Source organism: Myxocyprinus asiaticus, chromosome 16 (genome assembly GCF_019703515.2).
Source record: "Myxocyprinus asiaticus isolate MX2 ecotype Aquarium Trade chromosome 16, UBuf_Myxa_2, whole genome shotgun sequence".
In the NCBI taxonomy this organism is placed as follows: Eukaryota; Metazoa; Chordata; class Actinopteri; order Cypriniformes; family Catostomidae; genus Myxocyprinus; species Myxocyprinus asiaticus.
The window spans coordinates 5,463,997-5,487,269 of NC_059359.1; the positions used below are offsets into that span (position 1 = coordinate 5,463,997).

General features: G+C 36.6%; 1 protein-coding gene across 1 annotated transcript in view; it reads left to right on the plus strand.

Annotated features, from left to right (window-relative positions):
* Positions 1 to 23,273, plus strand: part of eif3ha (eukaryotic translation initiation factor 3, subunit H, a) — a 90,664-nt gene that overhangs the window by 12,451 nt on the left and 54,940 nt on the right. The window contains exon 2 of the mRNA XM_051721122.1: positions 4,446 to 4,602. Within this exon, the coding sequence (XP_051577082.1) occupies positions 4,446 to 4,602 (157 nt within the window). The remainder of the gene's footprint in view (positions 1 to 4,445; positions 4,603 to 23,273) is intronic.

A 23,273-nucleotide genomic window follows, 5' to 3' on the forward strand; every position in this document is an offset into this window, starting at 1 on the left:
AGATATGTTCTAGCCTCTAAAGGTCTGTAGTAAGAACAAACAGTGGAATTGGTATTCAGGGAGCCTGTATCGTACAGACAGCGTAATTAGACAGTGAGTGTATTTGTTCTTCCATTAACCCTGTGTCTTCATCTTTTTCTGCTCTGAGTGGCTGGAAAGTGCCATTTTAAGATGGAAAAGCAATCTTCCATTTAGTTCTCAAACTTGTTCTTTAAGAAGTCTTCAAATTCAGGATTGTGTCTACGCGTTTGTCCCTACACAGACATTTTCTCTTGAGACCCCGATGTGCCCTGTAAAAGTGCATGAGCGCTTGAGATTTTCCTTTGTCGAAAATGGTCTACTGTGGAGGCTTGTATATGTGTACGCAGTCATCCACACATGTAAATTTGGTTGATTTACATAAGTAATTTCAAATCATTAATAATTAACAATTAGCCTAGATAGACTGATATCAGCCAGGCCTGTTTTAATTAGCCAAAATTTGACCACTTTGAGATTATAATTAATAACTGATTATATGAACATATTGGTTGTTTAACAGAAGTGGTGTTTCCATCCTGTGTCATTTCCAAAATTTACCAACGGTTTTGTCAATAAATGGTGCTCTCTTTCGGTTATAGGTGATTTTGAGTGCATGCTGTGGAAAAATAACCATTGTGTATTAAGTAGCCTACAGCTTTTTTGCTTGTATCTCATTTGCTATCATTAAATTGTACAAATGCATATACCAGCTAGGGCTGCGCAATTAATCGGAAAAACTATTCGCAGTTACAATTACGGCTCTCACGATTATGTAATCATGAAAACTGACGATTACAGCATTCAGTTTGAGTCTACTCCTGTCGTGTTAATGATTTCTATTTAGAACGTGTTTTTGCAGCTGTTGAGTTTCTAACCAATCCCAGACATGTGCGTTGAGCAGTGAGACGGCAATGGCCAATCAGAGATGCAGTGAGTCCACAGTACAGTCCTATCAGTAATGACAGCCAATCCTTATGCGCAAGTTTTGAATAGTCTGGTGTATATTTCATCTCGGTTTGCGATGGAACACGAAAAGTAGTACTAAAACATCACCACCTGATTTTTATGCCACATTTTTCAGGCTTTGGAAGTGTTAAATGTGTGAGGGTGTGAATACATCAACCTGTTACTTGACACACAGGCGTATTGACTGAAGTTAAAACTGGTTTTGTTAATAGTTCAGAAAGAACCTACATACATTCACTGTAAACCATATATATACCTTTTATAATAACCTTTAGTAACATTAACAAACATTATTACATATTTAATGCTTAAAATAAACTGCAGCCCATAACCACCTGATGTTCTGAATAGAGCCTGACTGATATTTGATTTTTGAGTCCGATACTGATTTTAGAGTGGGAAAATTCACTGATTACCGATATGGTGGCCGATATAGCTAATTTTTGAGCTGGAATGAAAACAGACCTTTTCTATATGGATTTTTCACCGATATGACTATGCAAAAATACTCAGAAGGCTGCTTTCTTAAATATTTTTATCAAAGAACATTTGACATTATTATTATACATTGTCAACAAATTCTAGAAATGAACACTGAGAAAATAAAGAATAAATAAAAATACAATAAATAGCTTAATAAACATCAGTACTGTTAGTATCAGTCAGTTGCTGACCATTAAAATAAAGAATATATACAAATACAATAAATATCTAAATAAAAATCAGTACTGTATGTTTAGAAGTCAGTTGCCCACCATTAAAATAAAGAATAAATAAAATAAAATAAATAGCTAAATAAACATCAGGGGCCGGTTGCACCAGCTAAACGTACGTTACAACTTAGCCTAGTTGTAGCATAAATGGGCATTTAGTCACAATTTACACTCTACTAAATATTTGAGCGTTGCACCATCGAACTTGGGTAGGACGTAACCCTACATATAAACTAAATATATACGGCAGCCTCCGACCAGGAGTAACTGATGGAATAATAAAGCATTTAATGACATCAATGAGCTCAAGTTTTGGTTGACAGGCTTCAGTCCTTTGGACAAATATGATGATGTTGCCATTTACACTCTTAAATTTACGAGAGAGAAAAAAAAAAACTTAAATGGCTCTTCAGCATGAAACCGATCTAACGGTGCCATTTTTAGGGTGCGTTGCCCAGTGTGTGTGTGTGTGTGTGTATATATATATATATATATATATATATATATGAGGATATTAAAATGATTAAATGTCTATTTTTCCAGCCTGTTGTATTAGTATTTATCACCCCTCATTTATTTTAGATACAGTTCCTATATATTATTATTTACACAGGGCAAATATATTATTCATTAAATCTACTTTTATTACGTATCCCATTTTAATGTCTGGAAAACCAGACTTTTAAATATTACTTTTTATAAATGCAATGACTAGAATTGTTCGGTTGAAGGGGGTACCAAACTGTGAATCCAGAACAAAACAGTTTGGTGAATACATGTTTACACGCTGACAAAGTATGAAAGTAGCTACGTGGTTAGCTAGTTAGCTACTTTATTTAATTTCCAGCATTGTGTCTCACCAACTAGGTAACAGCAAAGCGTGAAATCAACACTCAACAGATGCAATCCACCACTGCATTGTTGTCTGCTGAGCTGCAAAAAGATGCTCTGATGTCTACCTTTCAATCTGCTACATTACTTACTGCACTGACAAACTATAGCTGGCTAACATAGCAAACAGAAGTGTTAAACATGAGTGACATGGTTATCAGGGACAGAGTTAACATTATATTAGGTATATACAATTATGGGGTCATTTTTTTTATTAACTTTCCAGTATTTATTTCACAAACTAGTTAGCAATGTAACGAGAAGAGACCGCTTAACTCCGCCCTGTCTGCAGAGCCACCGTCAGCTCAGCTCTGTAAACAATGGAGTCGGAGCATGCTCTGCTGGATAAACTACGCTATGACACTAATTCTAAATGACCCAAGCATTGTTTTCTGCATTATATGTTCTGAAAAAAAGTTCTCATATCTGCGCATATCTGTAAAATATACAATGATACCGATATATAGGTGAAAGGCTATTATCGGCCGACCGATATATCGGTCGGGCACTAGTTCTGAAGAACCTGCGAAAACAGTTGCCTGCTTAGTGACATCACAGTAATTTAATCTATTAATTGTCATTAATAATTGTGATTACAATATCAAGGGCAGTAATCGACAATTATGGTTTTTGTCATAATCGTGCAGCCCTAATACCAGCATAATATCAGCAATCCTCCTGATATTGGTATCAACATCGGCTATAAATCAATCAATAAAAATACACCAGTTGACAAGTATTAGGGTTGATTCTCATGAAACCTGTCAAGAAAATGTCCTGTTCATATTTAACTTCAAATCAATACAAAAAATATGAAACAAACATTATAAATTACTATATTAAATTGTATATTTGACAAAATGCAAAAAATCATAGTAGTATACTCTATGTAGGTTTCACTTTGTGACATTTTTTTTTTCTTCCCCCCAGCATATTTTACCCCCAAATTCTCATTGCTATAATGCAACTGGACGTTTTACTCTTCCAATTGTTTTCAATGATGATTCTCATTACTCATTATTTCCTGTATTGCAGTAAATAAGATGCTGTTGTACAATTACTTTTTGATTTAAAATCAGTGAAAATGAGAAGCAGTACCAAGGGTACTGCTGTCATATATATATATACACTTTACAATTTAAATAATATATGATTTTTGTTCCCCGCATTGCTTTATTGAGATTTGGGGGGTAAAATGTGCATAACTGATGATGTCACAATGTAAAAAATATAATAGTCCTAAATGTAGGCTTCATTTTCTATCTGCAAAATATAATGTCTTGTTTCTTTTAAATGTTGGAGTAAAACAGGACCAGAGAAGCATTTTCCAAAAGCATCAAAAGCCTAAGTAGATCGTAGAAACCACTGGCACCAATGGTCTCTACGATCAACTTAAGCTTGCGATGCTTTTGGGAATCGCAGCACAGGACATTTTCTTGACGGGTTTTGTGAGAATTATCCATTAACAAATAAAGGCTAATAGGCCTAATGTTTACATGGGATGTACACGTTATTTTTTTTTATCATTAAAACCTATGGAACAGACTTTGACAATTCGACAATACTTTAATAACCAGAAGATAACATCGCTAAATTGACTATCTGGTCAAAGTGAATCTACATTGATTCTCGCAAGTGTGGCAATTTTCCTGCAATGATCTTGGACAAGTGTTATTTTTACTTGCTAACTCACCTGCAAAGAGGGCTTCTAAGACACCTTAAATTGTCATTGTGAAAATGCGTTTAGGGGGAAAAATTGCATAATATATTATTACATTTGCGTTAGTGGCTCAATATTGCTTCAGGAGAATTTTTTCCTGCCAGATCATGATCAGGCTGTTTGTGTATTTGCAGGTGGTGTTGAAGATCATTAAGCATTACCAGGAGGAGGGCCAGGGCAGTGAGGTGGTGCAGGGTGTTCTGCTCGGACTGGTGGTCGAAGATCGGCTGGAGATCACAAACTGTTTCCCCTTCCCTCAGCACACTGAAGATGATGTCGAATTTGATGAAGGTGAGATGCACAGCGAGGAATAAGTTCACCAAAAAAATCATAAATGTTACATTTACTTACCCATACGCTTTCCTTTTTTTCTGTCTTTTCTTTTTTTTCTTACATTTTAAGTTTTTTTTTGTTTTTTTTTACCACGTCTGTCAAGCTCCTAAAAGGACAACGCAACACCATAAAAGCACCATATAAATAGTTCATACAACTGGCGTGCTGTAATCTAAGTCTCCTTAAGCCCTACGATAGGTTTTTGTTTGTGGGGCAGTGATGTGAAGCAAATTTGTTTTTTGCCAGATCTATAAAATTATTCAAAATATACATTGCAAATGGAGTTCACACAAAACAATTGCTTGAAAGCACCTCTTCTGTGATGAACATGTTTTCAGTTATTGAGTTCAAAGTAGTTGTTATTTTTTTCTGTAGCTTAAAGGAGAAAAATTATAAAAAATAAAAAAAAAAAACTATTTTTTCATGACGTTAAATATCAATATTTGTATTTTATTTTTTAGAAAAGGCATATATTCTATTCAGGTTATATGTAGTAACCCTGAGAAGACGTATTGGTATTCTTACTCAATAATTCATGATATTTGCAAAAAATATCATGTTATTTACTGTAAAATATTGTTATTTACTGAAAATCAGCACTGGGGAAGATTTTTAGTGAATACCAACTTAAAATTCAGTGTTTTCTTCGCACAAAGCTAATTGAATGGCTTCAGAAGACTTGGATTATAGCACATGAGTTAATGGACTTCTTGTATGGTGCTCTTTGACTGTATGGCTCTGTTCCACTGGAAAAAATATACCAACATGTTTGTAATAACGTGAGGCTGAGCAAATATTGACAGAATTTTTAGTTTTGGGTGAACTATCTCTCTAAGCGATAACATGTGCTGTGGTGAGGCCTCTAAAGAGTGATTTCTTTGGAAAGGATAATTGTGAAAAGTGTAATTGTTTTCCGGTTTTAAGATTGCCTTTTCTGTCATCATTTTGGACCCACGCAATAAAGGTAGAAAAGGTGGAAATGTAGCTTTCCTGCAATAAATTCCTCACAGTGAGCTGGGCTTATTACAGTTTTTGCTTTTCCAACCATCACATTGCATTGTCGGATCCGGGGGGATCTGGGTTATTAGTTTTCTGTGCTGGCCTGGTCCAGTCACAGTAGTAATTAGTTCTGGACCTCCATCGGCTTGGTGGCACGAGAAGGTCAGTTCCCATCCTTGACACTTTGACTGAGTGTGTGACCTTGTTGTTAGAAGCTGCTTGTTAGTGTAGTTGAACCGTTTGGCTGAGCACTAACAAGCCCAGATGTAGCAGGATCGGAGACCAAACTGGTGGTGATGTCCAAGGATGGCTATTATAAGACGAGGCTTAATGTCTCTGGTCGACACGCTAAACATATCGCTCCCTAATGCACCTGCGATTGGAATCGATACAGAAATATCTATTGCATGGATAAAGCTACACGTTTGCCATGATAAGAGCAGGCCTGAATTTATGTACTGTACAACTGGTCATAAATATAACCAAGTACTCTTGGTTATTTCAAAGAATAAAATGGAAAGCTTTTCGCTTAAAGGTATTTCTCAGCAGTATACGAAATTAGGGATGTGAAGATATCAACTAATGAAATGTTGGTACCAATTCTAGTGGAAGTTTATGATTTGTAATGGAAATTTCATAGCTACAGCCAAAATGAATGTTATTGAACCCACTCTGTTCTTTTCAGTTTGCTGATATTTTACTTTTAAAACAACAAAAGCATTTAGCCTGCAAATATATCTCAATTAGAGAGCAAGTTCACGCAAAAATGAAAAATCTGTCATTTACTTACCCTCATGTTGTTCCAAACCCAAGACTTTAAACCGTGGAAGACAAAATTAGGATGTTTGGCAGATTTTTAATCTTGGTCACTACTCACTTTAAGTAAACAAGTTGTTAAATTTGTATTTTTTTTATTTTTATAAGAGATTAATCAGGTAAACAGTTGGTTAAGATTAACAAATAAATGACAAGCAATAGAAAGCTTGTTTTTTTTTTTTTTTTTTTTAGGTTTCTAACAACAAAATTAAGCATTTAAGTAAACCTTCAGAAATGTAAAAAAAAAAAAAAAAAAAAGTAATATTTCTAACAAAACCAATTACATTTTTGGTGAAATGCTTTATTATTAGATATAATACATTAATACCCATCTTATAATGTCAGATTTTGACTGAGAAGCAGGCCTGAAATTAAAATGACCTATTTTTACTGTGTTTTCATGTTTGATTGTAAAGGGCTTATTAATATTTCCAACCACGAGCAATGATTGAATTATTTCTTTCTTGGCAGTTTTGTTGTTTGGTTTAATAACATAATGCACAACACAATGATTACTGTAAGACATTATAAATATTACAATTTCATTTTTTTTTATTGCATGATTTCTTGTAAAGCTGTATTTTAAACGATGTGTGTTGTGAAAAGCACTATACAAATAAAATTGACGACAAATAGAAAGTGACAGATCAATAAGACTGCATGTTGTTAAATACTGTATAAAAATTCTGCTTTGAATCCGTGCTAAAATAAGTGCGATCAAACCCACCAATAAGAATAGAATAAGCTGGTAAAATTACCACTAAGTTGAAATGCTGCAATAAGCCTAATTTTTTACAGTGGAAGAAGCCAAACAGCACCCTAGTTAAACAAAGCCTGCTTTTATACAATGCGGGCCGTCGTTTTAAAATTAACCTGTGAAGATTGTGTTGAGCATCATACTGTATAAAAGTGTACTTTTTAATAATTCTTGGCTGAAACTGAAAATTATTATAATAAATTATTCTTTGGAATTATTAAGCAAACTTTCAATTATTATATTATATTTTAGGGATGCACCGATGTATCTGCTGCCGATATTTATCGGCCAATTATTGACCAAATTAAAACCATGGGCATATCAGTAATAAGCATGAAAATGGTAATATGGAAAACCGATGGTTTATTTATGCACAATCCAGAAATAATAATAGCCTGTATCTAGAAGGGTTGGCACTCCTGGGAACATGTAGTGGTTAATTTGTTAATGCGGAAAAAACTTCATAAACAGACGAGACAGTTGTGAAACCTGCACTTAACTATAGGCTACATGATAAGGGAAATCATCCAAAATGCTTTGAAACCAGCAGACTTTGACTTCTGAGATATTGATATGACATTAATGCTGTATTACTGATTGAATTAATATTGAAATCGCAATATGGCTTGTGCAGTTTACAAAACCTTAAAAGGTATGGTATGGTAGGAAAATCCGTATTTTTATTATGAATTTTCCATACGCATTAGTGGGCATGATTAATTGCGTTAATTTTTAACGCTTTTATCTTTTATATAATTAATCACACTAAATTAACGCGTTAAATCAACAGCCCTAATTGTGACTTATTTTTTTTTATATTTGACTTGGTACCAAAGTTCCAGTCATTTTTGCTCTTCTACATGGAACACACAAAAATGCTTACTTCATTGTTGTGATGTAAAGTCTGTCTCAACGTGACCTGCCTGATAAGTTCAGTCTCATGGACCACACTTACCGCTCATCACTCATCCTATCGAGTAAACGTTGTGTTTTTCTCATCTGTCCGAGCATGATGAGTAATGGACGTGAGTAAGTGGAGCTCAGATTTCTCCAGATTGCCAGTCTAAATGTCTGGGAAAGGAAGTTTCTCGGTAATAACCCTGAAGTTCTCAACAGGTGACGGTATTAGGCTTCCGTTTTATTTAGGTAGTCTTAAGATGGATGACCGACTGGCAACCCAGACCGGGAGGAGGAGTTGAGGGGTGTTTGGGATTGTTTAAGCATGTAGAGGTGGGCTGGCGTTTGACTGTTGTGACTGGAAAACATTCAGAGCAGATTGATTATGGTGGAGCTCATCCCAGTGTCTGTATCTGATTTAACAGGCTAAGAAGCATTTTGGGTGATCCGATTACATGTAGGCAGCGCTAAATACAGGTGTATATGTGGTCCAAAATGTTTCCTGAGAAAGACTGTTGATATTTGAACTCAACAGCCAAACAAACACACCCCTCCCTTCAGTGCTCCTTCAGAAGCTCCGCCCCCCAAATTCATGCACGCGCAATTGTTTTGTTTGGATCGGTCCAATCCACTTCATTTTCCCATTTACAGAGCCAGGGCTGTGTACAAACACCAGATGTTTTTTTCAGTGCGCACACAGAACGGACAGCTAGCGGGCCGTGAAGAGATATTCGCGGAATTTGACAAGTGACAAAAGTGTATTGGATTAAAATGTCTTACTCCACCTTTAATAAAATTAGTTCTTGAGGAAGAACTGATCACTGCATTTGATTCTGCTTCAGCTGAATCACAGCATGCTAATATTCAGTACACTCTTATTTGTGTTAGTAGTAGTAGAAAGAAGAAAAGTTAATATAAAACATTTGAATATTATTGGTATTGTAGTAGTATTATTACTACTACATTGAACAAGTGTAATCCCTTTGAATGAATGAACGTTACATTTATATAGTGCTTTGAGACACTACACTCAATGCGCTTTACACAGTGAACAGCGGACTCTCCTCTACCACCACCAGTAGGTTTGCAAAATTCCAGGTATTTTCAAAGTTGGAAACTTTCCATGGGAATTAGCAGGAATATATGGGAATTAATGGGAATAAACTGGAAATTTGCAAAATTGCATGTTAGCCTATAACAGGGAATTTAAATGTATCCCATCTTGCAGCATAATCTTGGTTAAAACAACCAGATTTAATGCAAATTCAGTTGAATTTCAACCCTGCGCATTCCTCAATCACATGCACACAGCACACTACTTACTGCAGGCTACTTACTACACCAGGACTATTGAAACCACACTAATGCATTGAGCCCAAGGACTACATCCAGTAAAGTAAGTTTTGATGATATAACTAGGGTAAATATATCTGATCTATGGTATTAACGTTTAACTAGCAAATACTGAATCAAAATGTGTTTATACAGTAGCTAGCTAGCCAGATAATCAGATATGCTAAATGTAAGCTAGCTAACACCGTTTCATTGACAATTTAAGAGGCTAGCTATCATGGTGCTAGCTAGCTCTACTGTGATGCTGTTTCTTCTGCCTTCTGCTAGCCAGTTTTCTTTTATCATACAAGAACATAGGTTATAGTTTGATTTAGCATGCTGATTGAGGAATGTTCATTTTCATCTAGCCTATTTCTATTCATTTGTCCAGCATCTATTGCAAAATATTTTTACCATTCCATAATATTCCAATTGCTTGGCTAACTATTTATACGTCTGTGCATGGCATTGCATTAGTGTTTGTTACAAGCTTTTTTCTAATCTTATTCTACAGAACAATGCCACGTGCTCCATCTGATGTGTGGATACATTTCACCTCAGGCAATGTAGAAGGAAAGGCTGTGTATATTTGCAAATACTGTGCAAAGACCTATGTTAAGAATGCCACAAAGATGCAGCAGCGTATAGCCAAGTGCCCAAAGTTTTTTCCAATATTTCCAAAATTCCCCAGCTTAACTTCCCATGGAAAGTTTCTGGAAAGTTTACCGAAATTTACCGGAAATGTTCCGCCCCTTTGCAAACCTAACCACCAGTGTGCAGCATCCACCTGGATGATGCGACGGCAGCCATAATGTGCCAGTACGCTCACCACACACCAGCTATTGGTGGAGAGGAGAGAGTGGAGTGATAGAGCCAATTAATGGATGGGGATTATTAGGAAGCCATGATTGATAAGGGCCAATGGGGAGAATTTGGCCAGGACACCCTGGGCTTACACCCCTACTCATTTCGAGAAGTCCTGGGATTTTTAATGACCACAGAGAGTCAGGACCTCAGTTTAACGTCTCATCCAAAGGACGGTGCCTTTTTACAGTATAGTGTCCCCATCACTATACTGGGGCATTAGGACCTACACAGTCCACAGGTTGAGCACCCCCTGCTGGACTCTCTAATACCTCTTCCAGCGGCAACCTTAGTTTTCCCAGGAGGTCTCCCATCCAGGTACTGACCAGGCTCATCCCTGCTTGGCTTCAGTAGCAACTGGTCTTGAGCTACAGGGTGATATGGCTGCTGGCAAAAAAAATAAAATTCTATTATAATTAGGGCTGTCAATCAATACATTTCTAAATTAAATGTGGCAATTAATTAATGGAATTAATTGCAATTAATTGCATATTAATATTTTACTGCAAAAGGCCCCCAAATAAAGGTAAATTAGAACTTGATCATTAAATATACAGTAAATATTAGAATTCAGACAATTAAAATACATTACATCATGTAGATTGTGACAATGGAAAAAGTTTTACACTCAAAGAAATTAATAGTAGTTTTGAAATATACATATAAATCATGAGCGTTAACATGAGATGAAGACTTTAGTCATATCAGTAACTTATAAAAGCGGTTTTTATTCTACATGGAGAGGGTCCGCACATGGGGACTGCCATGTAAATCGTGCAGTGTTTCCCACAGGATTTTGTGAGACTGAGGTGGGTTGACCTCAACCCTCTAGGGGGGTCCGGGGACATGCTCCCCCGTAAGAAAATATTGTACATTTTAAAGTTAAATGCATCAGTCTGGTGCACTTTGAGAGCAAAAACTGTGACGGACCGCCACAGTCTAGGTAATTAATGGGAAACACAGACATGACCAGCCGATTACTACTCGCTTAATCTCAGTAACCGCTCTGATATTAGACACTTTCACTCATGGATTAAATTAATCATGATTTACTGTAATGAATTTACAATGCCAGTGGTAAACGAAAAGTATTGTGTTTGAATGATGTTGCATCCACGCCACTAGCTGTCAGTGTAAGTTCAGTATGACATTCAAAAAATTGCACCTGTAACTAATTTTAAATATAACCTCATTGTAAAGTGTTAGCCTTTTTTCTATTCAGTAGTAATTCATTTTGTCGCAATGTCTTCAATTTCAAGCATTCGGTTTAATCAAGCTTTTATTCTGGGCGGAAAGCTTAGTGAACACCTTTGACTTCCTGTTTGTATTTGATGGTAGTTTTCAATAAGCTCCCTATTCTAAATGAAATTCTGAAATGCTTTCATGCAAACCATATATTTAATTCACGTCCTTTTGCAGTTTTACCAGAATAAGCTGCAATGTGGACCAGACTCGATGCCTATAGTCAAAAGTCTGACTACGTGAGGCTTGTGATCTTCTGACATATGCTGATTAATTTGAGCTCATGTGGAGTGAGGTTAGAGATGAGAGGCTGTATCCCTCCTAGAGACGCATGAGTCTTGACCACAAGTTGTAGAAGTGCCACAGGCAGAGAGCTTCAGGTGTGCAGTGGTTATCGATTAAGCAGACTCTACAGAGACTGTCTCTGGCAGCCATGCGTAGGGCTTAGAGATTAAACCCACTATGTGGCTGTTAGATAAGCTTATCTAACCCACCGCTTCCCTCAGCATTAAATCAAACAAACTTTCCAGTTCACCCTCACATTACCACTGCTGTGCACATGTATGGCTAGGCAGTTGTGTTCAAGCCTTTTAATTAACCTGACCAGGTGAAGTCTGACTCACAACAACAAGTGGTCTATAGAATGCTGGTTTATTTAGGGCAACAGTTCCTGACATTTTATTTATTTTATTTATCAATCAGGTCATTTGAAACCCTCTGATCTAAAATATGATCTTGAGATTTCAAGTAATGTTCAAACCTATCAATAAATACTAGTGGTCGACAGATATATCGCCAAGGCTGATAAATCGGCCGATATTCTGTCTTTTTTAATTATCGGCATTGGCCGATAATATTTCCTCTGGCCGTTTTTTTTTCTTTTTTCTTGAGGGTGACAAATCATCTGATTGCATGTGAAGCGAGTGAGATACAAATGACCAGTCACATTTTGTTTTGTTGTTACATGCCATCGTGTTACTATAATAATAGACCGGTGTGCAACACAGTGTCATTTAAACGGTCCGCATATCAGAGCCGCGACACGTGTTTGAGCTCATAATGTTAAAGTGCTTGCCTGTTTCATTCTCCCTCTCTCTCCTCAACAGTTCACTGTAATTTTTAACTGTCTTGCCTAATGATAAAAAGGCAAATATCAATAAAACAAATATCATGGTATACCGCCTTGAAATATGCACATCTTGTTTAAACAGATGTAATAAACCAACCTCACACAGCTAAAGCAGATCCAGCGTCCTGTGGAGTGCTCATTTATTTAATCTAAAGCACGTATTCTATCAGCCTCTCTTCTACATTTCCCTGTCACTTTTAACGTTCTTTTCTAATGATAAAAGGCAAATATCAATAAAACTTCTATTATATACCATTTGCAAATATGCTGATATCTCGTTTACATAGATGTGATTCACGAACCCACGTCGAGCGCTCATCTAATATCTTCCTTGGAAGTGCATATACCATCAGCCAGAATCAAAAACTGCAGAATCAGGATCAAAAGTTCCTCTGATTCACAAATCATGATGGTCAGTGGTCACAATCCAAGCTGGCGATCCAGACTGTTTAAACTATCAGGAGATTGCTGCTACTTGCTGTATCCGCACGAGCGCGTGAGTACGACCAAAGTCTTTCTAGCAAGTCAGTCTTCTGTCGGCCATGATTGGAACGCTCTCAGGAGGCTATTTCCAGTCATGATAGTGCAGCTCTTATCTACTTGAATGGAGACAGACCAAAGATTACGATCAAAGAACATATTTCAAATCAGCAGTAAAATCTGACAATACTGGTATCATAAATGGTGCTTTTTTTTTTTTTTTTTACCTCTATTTTGCACAATCTGAGAAGCTTTTATAGCTCAATCCATGTTCTCGAGTTGATTGACAGGCGATGTCTGTATCTAAAAGGTGATTGGCTCTTTTACCTGTAAGGCGGGACTTACTATCTACATCCATTGACTGTTGGGCGCAAGAGCTTCTTGGTTGAGCGGTTCAATTTCTCCCATTCATTTTAATAGAAGTGGTCCATCTCTGCTAAATAGTCTCTGGTGCAACTTCATGTGTGCTAGAAGTAAGTCACTTATTCACTATGCACTGTATGTACAATTGGTTTGATTCATCCATGGTTGCTGCTGGACTACTGTGTGTACTGTTATTTCCTTATTCCTGATATATTAACAATTTATTCATGCAAATAAATAAAAATAATTGATTACTAAACAGAAATCAAAAGAAACTGCTATCTACCATTTAGAAGACAATATATATATTTTTTATTCTTTTTTACAAAGTTTTGTGTGAAATTGAGTAAATATAGTGCTTAATGAGAGTTTATTATTTTTAAGCAATTTTATGTTTATTTACTATATTACATTGTGAAATATTGACATTGTATCAGCCACCCTGCTCTCTGGATATCGGCATCGGCCATAAAAAAATAAAAAAAATAAAAAAAACATCGGTCGACCACTAATAAATACAATGAATATAAATGTAACACCTATTTCCTTTTTTGTAGGGATGGGAAAATATATCAAAAAAATACTACAAACCATATCGTGGCATAAATCGATATTTCTAAATTTGCAACATCTCGTTTTCTGTCCATGTGATCATAAAAGAAATGACCCGTCAAACATCATAATCTCTCTATCACTTGGTTTTACCCCTACTGCACTTTCTACACTGTTTACAGGGTTCACACAATTAGCTTTTAGAAATGTAAGTACTGGAATACCTGGAAAATCGCCTTGTTTCGATGAAGTGCTTAAGATTAAAACGGATCGTTTCATCCATGTAATGTGTGTCCGTCAAAGATGGTGACCCACTTTCATTGAATAATGTGTCTTAATATCCTTTTATTTACAGTCAAATAAAAAAGTAAACAAAATATAAATTTTAATCTCACACAGCATGGATGCACTAAAGAAACCGAGAGATTCTCGTTAATGTTCGCTGAACTGGAACACTGGAAAAATGCATGTTGAAACTCTTAAAGTGACAGTACCTTATTAAAGTTTCTTATACAAATGGATGTCAATGTTTTTTCTTGTAAATTGTACACATTATTTCAAACAGCGAAAGCTCATATCATTATACAGTGCTGTGAAAAAGTTGAAAGTCTTGATTTCTTCTATTTTTGTGTATTTTTCATACCAAATTGTTTTAGATCTTCAAACGAGTTATAACATAAAAAGGCAACCTGGCTATGCTTCTGCGAGTGCAGTAAAGACAAAATATATTCAAGATCTATTCTCTAAAAGCAAGTCTAAATATCTTATATGCTGCTTCTCAGCATAAAAGGACTTTTAGATATTTTAAAATATTTATTTTTAATATTATATTCAATATTCTCAGATAACATTTTTTTCTTCTGCAGTATAGCTCCTAAAGTAAATGTACATTGTTTTAAGGAGTTTCAGATATTTATATGGGAAAACAAGCCAAAACAAAAAACAAATCAAAAACATATTTTGTTGCAGTGTATAATGGGGCGAAGACTACCTCTCTCACCTTTCTGTTCACTTCAATCCATCTTTAACTCACAAAAAAATGCAAGTTTTGCTCCAGCTCCACTTATTCCACAATGAGAGTGCTTCTGTATTTACTTATTTTGTATTTTTGCATTATAATTCCCTCATACTTTGCGATATAAATTACCTGAAGCTGTTTGGAAGGTTTGGAGTGCGTCTGGACTGTGAGCTGTGTAATTCTTCCTCTCCTCAGTCAGGCACGAACTGCGGTGCTGCTCTCTCGTGCCATCATTAGCGTTTCATATGATCTCATGTTACGTTAAATGAGATCAAACCACTATTCGACAACGAAAATTTTTGTCAAATGTTTCATTGTCGACGTTGTCTAACATCGACTAATCGTTTCAGCCCTATTGAAAAGGGCTGGGTGTCTAGTCCAGCTGAACCCCATTATGAATGCAGCTTCATATATTTGGGGATTTAGTAACTAAGGGGGCAAATACTTTTTCACTCAGGTGCAGTTGGTATTGGATAACTTTTTTTGCTACAATAAATGACATTGTCATTTAAAAACTGTATTTTGTGTTTACTCATTGTCTTATGTTAGATTTTGTTAGAATTTTTAAGACACTTTAGTATGAGATTTACACAAAAACAGAAGAAATCAGGATGGGGCAAATATTTGTTCACAGCACTGTATATACCATTTCCTGTTATAATAGTAATCAATATAATGTAGACATTTTTTATTTTTACAAAGTAAAGAATGATTATAATAATGATTAAAAACAAATAATTAATTTAATATTCACTATCACATACCTGTTTCAGGACAGGTTTTCAGTTCTAATGATTTTCTGCACCTGATCATCCTGAATGTAGCCCACTATTTTCGAAAACTTATTTGTTGTGATCTTTTCTTATAGAGGGAGGTATATGAGCAACTCATTTAAATTTTGAGCATTTATTTTTATTAAAAATGTTGGTGAGAAATTGTGTATTTTGCTAAAACATTTTTTCATAAAATAAAGTCTATAATATTTTGTATTTTAAGTGTTATTATATCAAATCATGAGAACCATATTGTACCATTCCTACCTTTTTTGTAGTCTAATATACCTAGAAAGAGCTATCTGTTAACATTCCCATTTATTTCAATGGCATTTGCTCAGCTGGACCATGAAGGTCATAGCCACTCATTTCCAGTATTATTATTATTATTATTATTATTATTATTATTTTAGTTAATTGCCTGAGCTGTTAATGCCATGTAACTAAGCATTCTATATTAGAATTCCTTACAGCAGACAGACAAAAACACAAGTCTATTTAGCATTGTTTAAAGCCTTAATCTATTGTAGTAATTTTTATTTTTAGCGATTATTATTATTTTTATTTTATTTTTTTATATGCTTGCAAAAATAACTTTTGAATGGCCATGCAATAGAACATGTTATTTGCCCTCATAAAAGTGTAGTAGTTGGGGAACTATCAGTGACCAAACAGATTCGCAAAAACATCACCATGAAAAATGTTATTGTACGGAAGTCTAGGAATAGCACTTAAAAAAAAAACCTTACTGCAATAAATTCCAATTTCAGTTCAATAAAAAAGGAATCAATTATCAATGTATTAATTTAAAAATGTAAATTAATTAATCATTTTTGACACTTTGTTGATGAATAAATAGACATGTTTAAAAAATGTAGTTACATGTAACAAAATAAAATGGTACATGATTTATAAATGCAACTATTTTTTGCCAATTGAGAAAAAATGACATTGGACAGTTCACATGTGGGAGCAACCAATTTTGGTAACGCTTTCCAGTAAGGTTGTATTTGTTAGCATAATGAGATTTCCGATATCGGGATCGGAAGATAAATATTTTTATCGGTGCATCCCTAGTTAACATATTGAGTTAACAAACTAATATGAATCAATAATTTAACAACCCTAATTTATCTTGGTTAATGTTAATTTCAACATACACTAATACATTTTTAAAACTAAAAGTTGTATTGCGATATGACCTAACATTAACATACAGGGGGCAATTCTATTTTCTTTAACATTTAATAAGATAAATGTTGTTAAAATATATTAAGTAAATGCATAAAGTTTCATGAACTAACAATGTTAACAAATACAACTTTATTGAGCCAAGGTGGCACCGCAGATGGCTGCTTTGGTGTGGAGCTCTCTAGCGTTTCTGTTACTTTTGTTTGTTTGTCATGTTTTTTTTGTCACTCTTTCCCAATCAGTTTCACCAGGGATGAACTGCTGAATATTTTCATATTTTTTGCCGGTGTTTGATTATTCTGACATTTTATTAGATATCATAGTTGTAGGTGCAGTTGTGCTCTACAAGCGATCCAAAAGACGCACACGAGGGAAGAGAAGCTTTGTCAATGCGGCTTTTGGGCTACACTGCCGAGTATTCGTCTGGCAAATGTCCGCTCCCTCACCAACAAAACGGACAAACTGCTTCTGCTCACTCAAACAAATAAGGACTTTTCTAACTCTGCTGCTTTGTTTCACGTAAACATCACAGCGCGTTTCATCTGCCGGGCTTCCAGCTGTTCAGAGTGGATCGCGTTGCAGAATCATCGGGGAAAACGACAGGCAGTGGAACATGCTTTTACATCAACGAAAGTTAGTGTACAGATGTAACATCGTAGAAGATGTGCTGTCCTAATTTAGAAGCGCTCTTTATCAACTGTAAGCCTTTCTACTCGCCGCGGGAGTTTTCCTCGTTCATTCTAGTGAGTGTTTATATTCATCCACAAGCATCACAGACACAGAGCAACAACACCCGGACTTGCTTATTATTCTGGGAGATTTTAATAAAGCTAACCTAACCCGTGAACTTCCAAAATACAAACAACACATCACATTCCCCACCAGAGACATAAATATACTGGATGCTACACCACTGTAAAGGATGCATATCGCTCTGTCCCACATGCAGCTTTAGGACTCTCTGATCTCTGTCTGGTTCATCTTCTCCTGACCTACAAGCAGAAACTAAAATCAGCTAAGTCTGTAGTAAGGACTGTAAAGAGGTGGACCAATGAAGCAGAGCTGGAACTACAAGCCTCCTTTGACTGCACTGATTAGATTGTTTTTGAGGCTGCAGCCACAGATCTGGACGAGCTCACCGACACTTTGACATCATATATCAGTTTCTGAGAGATTATGTGCATCCCTACTAGGACATTTTTGTCATTCAGTAATGATAAACCATGTTTTATAGGAAAACTCTGACAGCTTTGTCATGCCAAAAGGATGCTTACAGAAGTGGGGATAAAATATTGGACATCCAGGTCAGGAACACACTAAGGAAATCAGAGTGGCTAAAAGAAGCTACTCTGAAAAGCTGAAAAAACAGTTTGCATCCAACGGTCCTGCATCTGTTTGGAAAGGCCTGAAAAGCATCACCAAATGCAAGACACCTCCTCCTCGCTCTTTAGTGAGTTAACTAATGGTCGACGGACTGAATGTGCTTTACTGCAGGTTTGAAAAGCCCGCTCTGATCTTCACACACCAACATCTCCTGGAATCCCCCTCCAACCCCCTCCTGCAACTCAATCTACACTTATGATCTGTGAGGATGTGTGCTGGGTCTTTCGGAAACAAAACACTAGGAAAGCTTCAGGCCTAGATGGTGATTCACCTGCTTGTCTGAAAGTCTGAGCTGACCAACTGGCCCCTATCTTCACACAGATCTTCAATAGATCACTGGAGCAGTGTGAATTTCCTTGCTGCTTCAAACGCTCTACCATCATTCAGGTCCCCAAAATCATAGGACTTAATGACTACAGACCTGTAGCTCTCACGTCTGTGGTCATGAAGTCGTTTGAGAGACTGTTTTTGGCCTACCTGAGGGACATCAATGGACCCCTGCTGGACCCCCTTCAGTTTGCTTACTGAGCAAACAGGTCTGTGGATGATGCCGTCAATATGGGACTGCATCATATTCTGCAATACCTCGACTGGGACTTATGCAAGGATCCTATTTGTGGACTTCAGTTCAGCATTCAATACCATCATGCCTGATCCTCTGTCAACCACACTGACCCAGCTCTCCGTGCCCACCCCAATCTGTCGATGGATTACCAGCTTTCTGACAGATGGGCTGCGGCTAGTGAGACTGGGGAAACTCGCATCCGGGACTCTCACTATTAGCACTGGTTCTCCTCAGGGATGCGTTCTCTCTCCCTGTACATGAATGACTGCACTGCAAAAGACCCCACTGTCAAGCTCCTGAAGTTTGCAGAGGACACCACGTCATCGGCCTCATCCGCGACAGTGACAAGTCTTCATACAGATGGGAGGTTGATCAGCTGGCTGTCTGTTGCGGTCACAACAACCTTGAGCTGAACACGCTCAAAACAGTGGAGATGATCGTGGACTTCAGGAGAAAATTCCTTGTGTATGTGAAAACACTTGGCAATAAAGCTCATTCTGATTCAAATTGTAAAGGGTTACCTCAATTTTATTTTAAATTTAAATGGCATTCATAGTCTGGGACTAAAAACAGTTCAAGGAACAAAAACGGAAACCGAAAACGAACAAATTTTTTAGCAGAACGTAACCAAAAACCAGAACAAAGTGATTTTCAGTTGTTCCGGATTGAAAACGTTATTTACAGGTGCTGGTCATATAATTAGAATATCATCAAAAAGTTGATTTTATTTCACTAATTCCATTCAAAAAGTGAAACTTGTATATTATATTCATTCATTACACACAGACTGATATATTTCAAATGTTTATATCTTCTAATTTTGATGATTATAATTGACAACTAAGGAAAATCCCAAATTCAGTATCTCAGAAAATTAGAATATTACTTAAGACCAGTACAAAGAAAGGATTTTTAGAAATCTTGGCCAACTGAAAAGTATGAACATGAAAAGTATGAGCATGTACAGCACTCAATACTTAGTTGGGGCTCCTTTTGCCTGAATTACTGCAGCAATGCGGCGTGGCATGGAGTCGATCAGTCTGTGGCACTGCTCAGGTGTTATGAGAGCCCAGGTTGCTCTGATAGTGGCCTTCAGCTCTTCTGCATTGTTGGGTCTGGCATATCGCATCTTCCTCTTCACAATACCCCATAGATTTTCTATGGGGTTAAGGTCAGGCGAGTTTGCTGGCCAATTAAGAACAGGGATACCATGGTCCTTAAACCAGATACTGGTTGCTTTGGCACTGTGTGCAGGTGCCAAGTCCTGTTGGAAAATGAAATCTGCATCTCCATAAAGTTGGTCAGCAGCAGGAAGCATGAAGTGCTCTAAAACTTCCTGGTATACGGCTGCGTTGACCTTGGACCTCAGAAAACACAGTGGACCAACACCAGCAGATGACATGGCACCCCAAACCATCACTGACTGTGGAAACTTTACACTGGACCTCAAGCAACGTGGACTGTGTGCCTCTCCTCTCTTCCTCCAGACTCTGGGACCCTGATTTCCAAAGGAAATGCAAAATTTACTTTCATCAGAGAACATAACTTTGGACCACTCAGCAGCAGTCCAGTCCTTTTTGTCTTTAGCCCAGGCGAGACGCTTCAGACGCTGTCTGTTGTTCAAGAGTGGCTTGACACAAGGAATGCGACAGCTGAAACCCATGTCTTGCATACGTCTGTGCGTAGTGGTTCTCCCCCACATTTTGGAATGGGTTTTGTTTCACAATCCTCTCCAGGGTGCGGTTATCCCTATTGCTTGTACACTTTTTTTCTACCACATCTTTTCCTTCCCTTCGCCTCTCTATTAATGTGCTTGGACACAGAGCTCTGTGAACAGCCAGCCTCTTTTGCAATGACCTTTTGTGTCTTGCCCTCCTTGTGCAACGTGTCAATGGTCGTCTTTTGGACAACTGTCAAGTCAGCAGTCTTCCCCATGATTGTGTAGCGTACAGAACTAGACTGAGAGACCATATAAAGGCCTTTGCAGGTGTTTTGAGTTAATTAGCTGATTAGAGTGTGGCACCAGGTGTCTTCAATATTGAACCTTTTCACAATATTCTAATTTTCTGAGATACTGAATTTGGGATTTTCCTTAGTTGTCAGTTATAATCATCAAAATTAAAAGAAATAAACATTTGAAATATATCAGTCTGTGTGTAATGAATGAATATAATATACAAGTTTCACTTTTTGAATGGAATTAGTGAAATCAACTTTTTGATGATATTCTAATTATATGACCAGCACCTGTACTTCCGAACCAGAAAGGAAAAATACAGTTTTTGCTCAGAACGAACCAAAATGAAAAACATTGAGTTTTTAGACCCTAGAGTCTGACGGTGCATGAAGCCACAAAGCCATCTCTCTGACAATGACTTATTTTTGTCTAAAGGTTGAGCCGAAAGTTTATTTATTTTTATTTATAAATTTTTTATTTTATTTCAATTTTCATTGTAAAAAGCACATTTTCAAAATGTAGTTTAATTTGGCTCTGGCATTTCTATTGCAATCTTAAACCCTTTACAGGAGTTTGTAAATCACTGGTTGAAAAACCCTGAGAACAATGAGACAGCTGAACTCTAGACTCTATTGTGCACCTTAAGGGTAAGTTAATCAGTGAGGAATCACGATCCATTTCCTGTTCGGATTCTCATCCGTGTCCCGCCATCCTGATCTTGGCACTAGTCCCATCTTCTACTTAAATGGCTTGATTTATTAATGGTCCCCGATGCCACCATTGAATGTGTCCTGTGCAGGGTTTTAGTAGATTGCTCTGCACCCTTCTCAAGGCATAATTAATCACAAGTGCATGAAGATCAGCCATAGTGACTAGCACATGTCTTGGAATCACATCACTGTCGGATGAAGAGGAGCGTATTATAAAATAATTTTCTTAATCAGTATTTTCATCTTTAATTGTAATTGGGCATTCTTGTCTTAAGCATAAAACTCATTAGATTTTGTTACATTTATGCTTAAAGAAAGAAATGCCAGTGGGCATGCACTTTCATTGCTTCATTTTTTTTTTCACCATACAATGGAAGTGAAACCGAACCTTTTGCCAAAAATCTCCTTTTATGTTCATACGGGTTTGGAACAACATAAGGGTAAGTAAATGATGACGGGATTTAAACTTTTGGGTGAAATGTCCCTTAAAGGATTTTTGAACTAAAAAACAAGACAAATACTGATTAAAAAATATATTTCTTGCAGTGTGTAAGATGTAAAAATGAGGACCTTTCAGTAATTACTTCAATTTGTAATTTTATGAAACCTGAATGAAAAGGATCCTTTCACTTTGATCCTCCAGTTGACCCAATCAGCTAACAGCTCTCAATTACATGTTTCTGTGTTTTATTTGGGGCTGGAATGGGCCTGTTGAAGAATTCAGTCATACCCCAATGTCTCTCGGATTAATGCAGATTGTAAACATGATTGATTGTGAATCGTTTCGGCAAAATGACAAGAGGCAGAGATTATTTCCCAAATGAGCATTACAGCTGTACAACAGCGCAACACATCAGGTTGCACTTTGCGAACACATCAACCGAATTAAGCACCGTCTTTCAGATTTTGAAAGGTTATGAACTTATGTGCCAAAGTGGTTCCGTGCTGGATAATTAAGTTACTAATTAAAAGCTAGATTTTCATTTCCAGAGGGAAATGGTAGTGCTTGCGAGGCAGGAAAAAAAATAGTGTTCAAGTTTAGATAAGCTTAGGTTTTAGGCTTTGGTTCTGTGTAAATGAAATGCCACATTAAAGCTGCTTTGCCGTTGTCATGATGCTTGTTTTCCATTGGCAATGTATGATAATCAGTGTGACATCATCTTTGCAGTGTAAAGACTCCTATATGGTAAAATAGATCTAAAAATCTATCGCAGTTCAGTCTGCAAATGGATGTATGAAAGAAGACCAAGCGGATATCTGTGTGCAAGTATTACAGTGAATATTACTGTTGATTTTAAATGGTGAACATTCTATCAATTTAAATCTATGGAAGATTTCTATACTTTAAATTTCTGAATGGTGAAGTGTACAAAAAACTAAAATGGCACATACGGCTGAAATTTTGTGCAAATAAAAGTTTAAATGAAGTCTTTCCAGACTATTTAAGAAATTTCGATAGTGATCTTTTGCATACAGAATTGTATTATTTGCTCATGTGTTTTGTTGTCAGGGGACCTTTTTTAAAACCCACCTGACTCATGTGGTATGAACAATTTCAATTACTTCCATTTTATCAAAGTGTTGTACTTGATTCAAAGTCT